The 10,041-nt window shown below is 49.5% G+C and overlaps 1 protein-coding gene across 2 annotated transcripts in view; it reads left to right on the top strand.

Annotated features, from left to right (window-relative positions):
- Positions 1 to 319: 319 nt before the first annotated feature.
- The window catches only part of LOC121455112 (olfactomedin-like protein 2B), a 37,620-nt gene continuing 27,898 nt past the window's right edge, over positions 320 to 10,041 (top strand). For both annotated transcript variants that reach the window (XM_041662670.1, XM_041662669.1), the window contains exons 1-3: positions 320 to 979; positions 3,467 to 3,730; positions 5,490 to 5,597. In XM_041662670.1, coding sequence (XP_041518604.1) covers positions 806 to 979; positions 3,467 to 3,730; positions 5,490 to 5,597 — 546 coding nt within the window. In that variant the 5' untranslated portion in view covers positions 320 to 805. The remainder of the gene's footprint in view (positions 980 to 3,466; positions 3,731 to 5,489; positions 5,598 to 10,041) is intronic.

The raw sequence follows: 10,041 nt of genomic DNA, 5'->3' as shown, positions 1-10,041 counted from the left end.
GCATCCTCAGGGTGAAGGTATCAGGTTCTAAAGTTGTGGCAGGCATGCGGACTACCATTGGCCTTAAATTCAAAGCTGCCCGCACTCCCGATGGAGTCAAATCCGGCGGGCGGTTCTCCTCTGTCCAAGTTGTAGTCCAGGGACAAGTCAGGGCGTGAAGAAAACTCGAGAAAAGACACATGAAGTCCCACTGGGGTCAGTATCTACCGTCCGAAGCAAGGCCAGCTGCACCCTTCCCACGCCGGCCAGCGCCCACTAGCGCAGTGGCTGATCGGGGAGGAGGCGGGGTCCCCAGGCGCAGAGCCCAAATCTGTGCGCTTCCCGGTCCTCCTCCTCCGCGCCGTCACTGGCTGCATCTTTCTGCCCAGGCACAATAGAGGCTCCGCCCTCCCTCCGCGCCAGCCCCGCGGCGCCCTGGGCCAGCAGCCCTCCCTCGCCTCCCGCGCCGTGGCCACTGTCCGTCCTGCACTTGGTCCCCGTTGCTTCGAGTTTCCCGGCGCCAGCTTCCACCTGAGCCCACCCTGCGGTGACGCCCTCAGCGAACCGGCGCCCGCCTCCGCCCCCTCGGTCACCTCTTTCTTGTGTCCTCTCTGCACAGTTGTAGGCTGCAGGGGTCAGGGAGGAGATGCTCAGGGTCCCTGGGGAGTTCAGTCCTGCTCCACTCAGCCACACCCAGCTTTAGACGGCTCTCCGAGCGGCCACTCTTCCGGACTCCTGTGAAGACGCCTTCCAGCCTGTCTTTGCTGAGACCCCCAACCCAAGGTGGTCTCTGAAGGGACTAAGGTCCCTGTGTGTCGCGTCACTCATGGCCAGTCCTCTGACGTTAGTTCTCTGCTTTGCTCTGATGGTGACATGGGTCTGGGGGTCCAGTACCCCTCCCACAGGAACAAGCGAGCCCCCTGATGTGGAAACAGTGGCACCCACGGAGGATGATACTCTGCAAAACGAGGCGGACAACCAGGAGAACGTTTTATCTCAGGTAGGATGAGGACTCTCACGCCCTCCCCTCTTGCCTTGGGGAGATGGCAAGGACCTGAGGCTGGCCCTGGATGAAGAGTTTGTGAGCAGCTGGTTTTCTCTTTATTTTTAGTAAGGGGGGGTATTTCCTTTTCGTTTGCCATAGTATATTGTTTGTTTGGTTTTGGACAGACTTTCTTGTACACCAGGCTGACGTCCAGCTCACTGTGTAGCTGAGGCTAGCCTTGAATTTCTGGTTCTCACTTCTCAAGAGTGGAGATTCCACCACTCTGGCTTTTGGTTTGTTTTGTTAAGGTATCTTCTTAAAAGTTGGTGTATGGGTCCTCCTCTAACAATTATGGAGTGTTTCAAGCTTGCCAAGTGAGGAGAAAGGAGGGGAAAGGAGGACTTCATACAGTCCTTGAGAAGAAAGGTGTATGTGTGTGTGTTGGTATAGTGGCTGTGAAAAGTACCTCTTGCCTGGAGAGTGCTTGTCACAATTGGAATGTGTAAACAGGAGGGCATGCTGGATAGGAGGCAGATGGCATAAGCCATGGGAGATGTTTTATGGCCTCAGATGGGACACTGGGGGGCCGAAGCACGGGGCGAAGACAACTGCCACATGTGTGATGCATATGAGGGGAACCCCAAGACAGAGAGATTTATGTCAAGACCTGGTTCGCTGGGAGTAGAGAGAGGAAGTACGGATCCACACAGTTCTGGCTGGTTCTCAGTGGGGGCCAAGTGACCCACGATAGTGATGAGCCTTGTGGCGTGTCTGTTTATGAATCTCACTCAGTCCTCAAAACACCCTGATAGCCTTCCCGGAGATGCTGGAAGTGAAAGGGCGAGCCTGGCTTCTGGCGGTCTCCAGCCTAGTTCTCAGGACTGCAAGGGACACTTCTCTCACTTACGTGGTATTTGAGCTCTCCGATGCGGGCACTCTGATGTGCAGTGGGCGTCACCACAGTCCTCAGAATGAGTAGTGTCGGAGAAAGGATGCTGAGTATTGCCTGTACCTCCACCAGGCCCTTAGTCTGAGTCTTTGTGCGCGCGAAAGAGAGAGAGAGAGAGAGAGAGAGAGAGAGAGAGAGAGAGAGAACTGTCAGCCCTACTTTGGGGTTGATCAAATGCTTGTTTTCTTCTTTTAATAATTATGCTAACATATGCCCTGTGCCCACCCATAACCTCACACTGACCCTTCAATTGAAAAGACTTAAAATTCCTCCCACTGGGGCTCTGGAAAAACCATAAACAAAAGCTTGCCTGAAACCGGAGCCCCCTGAAGGGAAGGAACCCATCCCGGGTTCTCTGAGCAGGGTTGCCTAGGAATCTAGGCAGTTTCAGAAAGGAGACAGGAACGATTTATTATCAGCGTGGAGAGACTAGCTGCTTAAGTCACCCTGAACTACACACACCTCCTTCTCCCACTTGGTCCCGTCTGTATTTGACAACAATCTTAAAGCAAACATTAGCTTTAGAAGAAACCCAACCATTGCAAGGAAAACATTACAAGCCCTCTTACCGCAGACAGTATCCTGAGGAACATTGGCAAGCTCCAAGCTGGCCTGCTGTCATCGTTAGTCAAATGAAGGAACCCCTCTGCCTGGTTAGGATAGGAGCCTAGGCTCTGGGGATATAAGGCCCATTGAAGATGAGATGATGGGACTTATGAGGGCTTTTCTCCCAGGACAGGGCCGGCAGAAAGCCTGCATGAGGAGGCTGGGAGGAGCGTGTGTCCAGAAGGAAATGTTTAACATTGTAACTAGTTTTAGTTCTTCTGGTTTGGGGCTAGAGTTTTGGGTCAGTAGTCAAACTTAGGCTATGTAAACCTTACAGACTTCTGAATCTGTTTTTTTTTTTTTCCTGTCTCTACCAGATCTCTGTCAATCTAATCTGTCTTTGAAGGCTCACATCAAATACCACCTCCTCCAAGCAGATGGAGCCTTAGCTCCCAGCACAAGTTTATCCCTGCTCTTCAGGGGCACTTGGCGCTGTCTAGTCTGTGTGCCTTCCTTCTGTGGTCTATCCGGGATCAGGCTCTCTGCCTGGCCCATCACTGCCTCTCAGGATACTTGGCACAGACCTGAGGAGATGCTCTGTAAGTGTTGAACGAAGAAATGGAGGAGACCCCTGTAGTCCTCATTGTTCAAAGGCCAGCTTTCCCATTCCTCTTTCAACTCTGTCTCCGTTTCTAATGTAAACCTTGATTTGAGCAAAGGGCTATTGAAAGAACAATGAGGATTGGTTTTGTTTTTGTTTTCTTTAAATGGTAAAAGGCTAAGCCCCCCATCCCCAGAAATAGACAGCTTTCCAAGGCCAACGTGCTAGCAGAGTTCTGAGTACATTCAAGGAAATGTCTGTGTCAGCGAATTATGAGCTATGACTTGTTCACTCCATGGCTCAGGGCTAAAGCCTTTGGCTAGGGCATTTGACAAAGTGAAATGACAGCCTCTTAGAGAAGCCTGTTTTTGCATACCTCCAACTCCATCTGTATGTGTGTGTCTAGTTGCTGGGAGACTATGACAAAGTTAAGGCTGTGTCCGAGGGCTCCGACTGCCAATGCAAGTGCGTGGTGAGACCTTTGGGCCGAGACGCCTGCCAAAGGATCAACACAGGGGCTTCCAGAAAGGAAGATGTCTACACTGTGGAAACCATCACCTCGGGCTCCTCCTGTAAATGTGCTTGTGTTGCTCCCCCATCTGCCGTCAATCCTTGTGAGGGAGACTTCAGGCTCCAGAAGCTTCGGGAAGCAGACAGCCGGGATTTGAAGGTAGGAGCTGGCAATGGGAAGTGCCTTGGATCAGAGGGTCCCTGGGGGATCTAAGAGACTACCGACTCATGGCTGGGCATGGAAGGTCTTCGAAGAAGTTCAGGTCTGGCCCCTTGAGTCTTCATTGTTGATTTGAGGCTGATCTAACAAGCTGGACATTTTCATCTCTGAAGTCAGAGAGAGATGGGAGTGGGAGGAGAAATTTTGCCCGATGCCCACCCCTCCTATGCAACCAGGGAAGCCAGGCCTTGGAGAAGCTGCCAGGCCCATCTGGCCAAAAGAACTCAGTGTTCTCCAGGAAAATTGCTGTTACAATTTGCTGTCTGCCTACCACGAACACAAAAGATGTTAAAGGCACAAAGAGGAGCGAGCCCTTTGGTCCTGGCACCCGGTCAGGTCTTTACTACCCCGGGCTTGTGTTTTGTAAGTGGGGAAATTTAGGCCCATGTGGGCAGCCCCTTGGTAGGCTTCAGCTGCCCTGTTCTGGCTCTTTCAGTAGCAGTGTTGGGAGGTCAGACTGCCTTGTGTTCCAGTCTTTGCTGTATGGTCCTCCTTCGCTTCTCTGGGTTCGGCGCCCTTGAATACAGTTTGGAGGGCCTTGGGGGATCTGGGAACATTGATGGATGACACCCATTGAGTAGTTGGCACAGTGCCCATGAGTGAATGAGGGGAGGACTGATGTGTTCCTGCTGGGTCTGGGATCTGGCACCCACTCGCTGAGATAGTGGCAGAGACCTTTTTAACATGACAAGGACAGGCTCAGGTTTGGCCATGTGACTCAGGGTGGTAGCTCTATCCAGGGCTACTTTCCGAAGCCAGTACCACAGTATTCAGTTCTAGGATTGGACCCTGTGGGGATTTCTGGAACCACACCAGGCAAAATCTGTTAGGACTCAGAAAAGTTATCAAAGTCCATGCTAACCAGCTATAGGATCCCCTGGGATGGGAAGAGATCCTCTAAAAGTTGAGCATTTCAGTGTGGAGTTCTTCATTTGGAAGCAAAGCAAGGAGATGCATGGGGAGCAAAGATTACAGAGGCGTGGCCCAGCACTCTCCCCCACACAGGCCCTTGGTTGGAAGGAAGGCGCTTTCCCATGTCTCACCTCTCCTTTTGCCTCAGCTCTGCAGCCCTGGTTGCTGCCACAGCCTAAGTTATTAGGGGAAGTATTTGGAAAAGACGAGAAAGCTGTATGCCCTGAGGCAGGATGCCACCTCAAACATGGACCACTGTGTTGTTTATAAGCCAGGGTCAGTTTAGTTTTCTGTACTGAGAAGACACTGGGTGACTTTCAGGGCGTTTAATCTAGAATGAAGTGAAGAGTTTCAGAAGCATGTCCTCGAGGTGTTGACATATTCTGAATTACCTGCTAGTAAAGAGAGAGAGAGAGACAGACAGACAGACAGACAGACAGAGAACAGGGATGAGGAGGTTAGAGTCTAGTAAGAAAGGCAGAATGGAAGCAGCTGGCCTGTTCTGTAACAGATACAAACAACCTGTTAAAGCGTCTAGACCTCAGGTTTATGTTCCTGTAAGGTCATCTATTAATTCACTTTTTGCAGGCAGAATACACATCACAGCTGGGGCTTTTCTGTGTCCTTTTCTACACAAATGTGCTCCCAAGGGCACCTCTCAAATCCTGGCTCATGGCCTCGGTTTAGAGCCTCCAACATAGAGACCCAAAAGAGAACTTCTTTCCCGGAGTTCTCTTGGCCCCAGCCCTGAACCTGAACTAACTAACCCTCTGTTCTTGTTCCTTAGCTGTCCACGATTATAGACATGCTGGAAGGCGCTTTCTATGGCCTGGATCTCCTAAAGCTGCATTCAGTCACCACCAAACTGGTGGGGCGCGTGGATAAGCTGGAAGAGGTAAGGAAGAGTCCAGTCTTACTATTGTTTTTGCAGGCGAGCCCCAAAGGATAGAACACTTTAGTTCTGCTCACTCAGCCCCCTGGGAGAAGCTCATGGACCGGGTGCTGCTGGCTGACGTCTAGCTCTTGTACCCAAAGAGTTACTGCTTCAAGCGCAAATAAATCTATTGTGTTTGTTTCGGAGTGTGGCTCTAGAGCAATGGTTCTCAACCGTCCTAGGGCTGTGGCCCTTTAGTACAGTTCCTCACATTGTTTCATTGCTACTTCATAACTGTAGTTTTGCTACTGTTTTGAATTGTAATGTAAATATCTTATATGGGAGCCCTGTGAAAGGGCCATGCAACCCCAAAGGGGTTGCGACCCACAGGTTGAGAACCGCTGCTCTAAGTGCTGGATTTAATAACATTTGTAGCTGTTTTGTTGAGTATATATGGGTTGCAGACCACAAACATGTCAGCATTCCTCATGGGATAGATAGGCTTTGGGGAGTCCTATCATGGGGAATCGGAGGTTCCCTACTGAGTGATTAGTAGCTGTGAGAAAGAGAGGATCTCTAGTTTAAGCAGAAAGAGCAGCAGGCTCCGAGTTAGCAGAGTTACTCTGTCTGCCGCCACCAAGCAGCCATACCCCCGCCCCTCTCATGATGTCCTGCCCACTTTTGTATGATTTTCCGGGCGACAAAAGGTACACTAATCACGACGGAACTACGTCAAAATCATTAAACACAGCATCTGAGTTACGACCAAGGAGAGGCGAGGGTAAACATTCCCACAATGCCCTGCTGGGAATGCTGGGCAGAGAAGATGAATCACTGCATTCATGATTAGCTAGCTCAGCACCTTCCCTTCACTCGTAAAAGACACTCCCAGAGGGGCCTGTGAGATGAGTCAGTTGCTAGAGGTGCTTGCCCCTGCACCTTTACTGAGTTCAATCCCCGGGACCCACATAGTGGCAGGAAAGTACAGACTTCCCCAAGGGACCTCTGACCTCCACACCTGTGCCATGGTGTGCGTGCGCGCGCGCGCACACACACACACACACACACACACAGAGAGAGAGACAGAGAGAGAGAGACAGAGAGAGAAACAGAGAGACAGAGACAGAGAGAGAGAGAGAGAGAGAGAGAGAGAGAGAGAGAGAGAGAAACAGGTTTTTAACTGTCCCCCAAAGCCAGTCATGGTAGCCCATGTCTCTTGGGATGCAGAAGCAGAAGGATCATGCATTCAATGTCAGCCTGAATTACATAAGCAAGGCTTGTCTCAAAACCCTTTCCTAGAAAGTGAACCCCAGTTCCGCTTCTGTCACTCTTAAGTTTAGACCCTTCCATGCTGAGAAGAGTTTTCAGAATAAGAACATTGTTCTGGGGACATTAGTGGGTCTAAAGTCACTTCAGTTGCCAAGTGTGATAAGAAGGTCCAGGGTCTGCAGCTTGAGCCTGCAGACAGAGTGAGGCAGCCACATGGGCCACATCAGCTCGCTCTACTCTGCCGACTGTCACCAGAGGGACTTCCTGGCGAAGTAGACCCGATATTGATAGCTAGAATGACATTACCATCTCACTCCAGGAACCCATGCAAACACAGGACCCTTCCAAACGCATTGGTTCCAAAGGGTCAAACCAGAGCCCAGAGCTGGAAAGTGCCTCAGTTCCCAGAGTCCCCTAGAACTGTCCAAATGTGTGATATCCCTTTAAGAAAACGATTAACAGCCACCCTTCACAGTTTCACTTGCCCTTGACAGCCACATAGTTTCCATTCTTGCTAGCAAGTACAGCTGGGGGAAGATAGCTCTGTGAGAGGAGATCAAAGGCCAAGGTCAGTTACCCATCCTCAGAGGAGGCCAGTGGAATGGACTCCCAAGATGGATCAAGCCCATTCCCAGCTCCCGTGGCAGCGGAACCACTTCTGGCTGGGGGTGGAAGCGGGAGGAATCTGGTGCAGGGCAGTGCAGTGGCCCAGCGGGATGGCACTGAGTCACTGAGGTTTTGTCTCAATCGTCATAGTGACGAGAGTATCTCTTTTCAACGCTCACGTTTGGTAGCCAGCGTTGGACTTTTATAATAGCCGTTCTTGTATTTACACAGCATTTTACAGTTTTTTTAAACATTCCATATACATTTAGTGATTTGTTTCTGTGAACTGAGCAGGATGTGAGCCCTCAGGAAATTCCATGGCTTGCCTGAAATCAAGAGTTAGGGCTGGGTTCTGGTTCAGGCCTTCTGGTTCTGGTCCAGGGCTCTTTCTAATCAATCTCAGAAGTTCCTTCCAGTCCTTGTTGTCTGCCCTGTCGGCATCAGTTTTTCCTAACCAGAGTTTAAAAACCATAGTTCTTCCAAAGGAGTCTCTCACGGAAATGTGGCTGTCTCCCATATGTATGAAGGTCCCACTCTAGGGAGGTTTCCCTAAGCCAGACAACCCGAGGGAACAGGTTGCTGTGCTGACAGGAGTCTTTTGACCCATGAGGTAAAACTCTGTATCCTAGACTGTGGTGGACTCAAGACTATGCAGAGCGTCTGTCTGGGGTAAGCAGTGATTGAAAAGGCAGAATGTGGGTAAATGGAAAAAACACTCCGTCTCTCCAGCCCGGCTCTGTAGGAGGAACTGAAGTAAAATTCTGCTCCCACTTCTTTCAGATTCTTGAATCCCAAGGGGAGTTCTTTGGAGGTCAGACAAGACCAAAGGAGGTCAGATTGGAGAATTTGTTCTCTCAGAGTAAGTGTGTTGCTTGGCAGAACAAGTGGGCACACATGTGCACATCTGTCTCGGGCACAGAGGAGAGTGTAGGCATGGAAACCTCATTTGCAGATGAAAGAGGAAGGAAGAGAGGAGAAATGAATCCCAGTCAGAGACTCCTCGCTCAGTAAAATCCTCGCTGGCAGCTCTGCCTGTGGGTTGAGTTTAGTTTAGCTTTTATTTTGAATGATGTTAGCACACTCACAACCCCCATAACCTCCCAGGCTCACTCCCAGGGAAGCTTAATCATCTTCCTTCTTTTCTTTTCTTTTTTTAGTTTTTTAAAAAGGATTTATTTATTTCATTTTTATGTATTTGAGCTTTTGCCACTTGTGTACCTGGTACCCATGGAGGTCAGAAGAGGGCATCAGATCCCCTTGAACTAGAGTCACAGATGGTTGTACAGATGGTTGTGGGTGCTGGGAGCGGGACTCTGTCTTCTGCAAGAGCAGCCAGTGCTCTTAACCACTGATCCATCTCTCCAGCCCCACCCCACCCCCGCTTTGCTGTGCAAGTTTATTATCTAAGGATGAGTCCCAAGTGCGATAGCTTTATCTGTTTTTGAACTTTGATTATATAGACTCCTATAGATCACATGTGTGTCTTTGAGAACGTGTATATATTGAGCTGCTGTCCCCAACTTCACATTTTTAACATTTAACTCTGTTGTTTCTGTGTTTTATGATTCACCAGTTTTTATTCCTCCGTACTATTCTGCTATATGGATATACTATATGGATATTATCTATATGTTCAGTGATGATAGACATGTGAATTATTTCCACATCCATCATTCAGAACAGTCCAGGAACACCCATGTGTAGGACCAACCCTGTGTAAGGTGTGCCCGGGCACATGCCTGCTCGCATTCTCTATGGCATAAGACAAAGAATAAAGTGAGTGGACCATTAATTATCGGAGGGCATCGGTTCTCAGCCTTCCTAAAGCTGTGCTCCTTTAATACAGGTTCCTCATGTTGCGGTGACCCCCCAACTATAAAATATTTTGTTGCTATTTCATAACTGTAATTTTGCTATTGTTATGAATAGTAATGCAAGTATCTGATACACAGGATATATGATATGTGACCCCCCAAGGAGTCATGACACACAGGTTGAGAATTGCTGTTTTAGACTTTAAGGGGTTATTGCCAAAATGTCTTCTCGAGCGAGTATAAGCTTATATTCCCCCAAGTCGATATGAAACTTCATCAATCCTTGATAAGGCCAGGCTTTCTAATCTGGGGAGGGGCAGATACACTGTAGTGAAACTATTGGATTGGGTTTCAAAATCTGAGCCTCAAACACCTTTCATATTCACTTTGGGGAGTCCTGACACTCATGCACCCTACTTTGAGAACTGGTGCAGGAAGAAGAAACAGCCTTCGACACGTTAGACTCATGCTGACAGCCTCCTGCCAATGGCTGGGGAGGGAAGGGAATTCAGAAACTGTGATGGGAGAGGTGGAGTTGAGAGGTGGGTAGACACAGCGTAAGTGCTGGAAGAGGGGAGGAGAGGAAGTTTAGGAGGAAACCCCATAGTTTCCAAGGGCAACGATAAACCCAGCTCATTGCACACAGACCTAGGTGGCACCGATTCAACGGAAGCAGAGATTTTCACCCTTAGCTCCAGGTGTATCACAGACACAGAGACTTTCCAGGTTGTCTAAGACTGAAGCTGATTCTAAAGGCCGCAGGGTTAGAAGCGTGG

The sequence above is a fragment of the Microtus oregoni genome, unplaced genomic scaffold (genome assembly GCF_018167655.1).
Source record: "Microtus oregoni isolate MIOR12 unplaced genomic scaffold, Mior012 000013F_ref0000133, whole genome shotgun sequence".
NCBI lineage: Eukaryota > Metazoa > Chordata > Mammalia > Rodentia > Cricetidae > Microtus > Microtus oregoni.
Note: the sequence above shows the minus strand (reverse complement) of the source record. Positions and strands in the feature narration are given on the sequence as shown.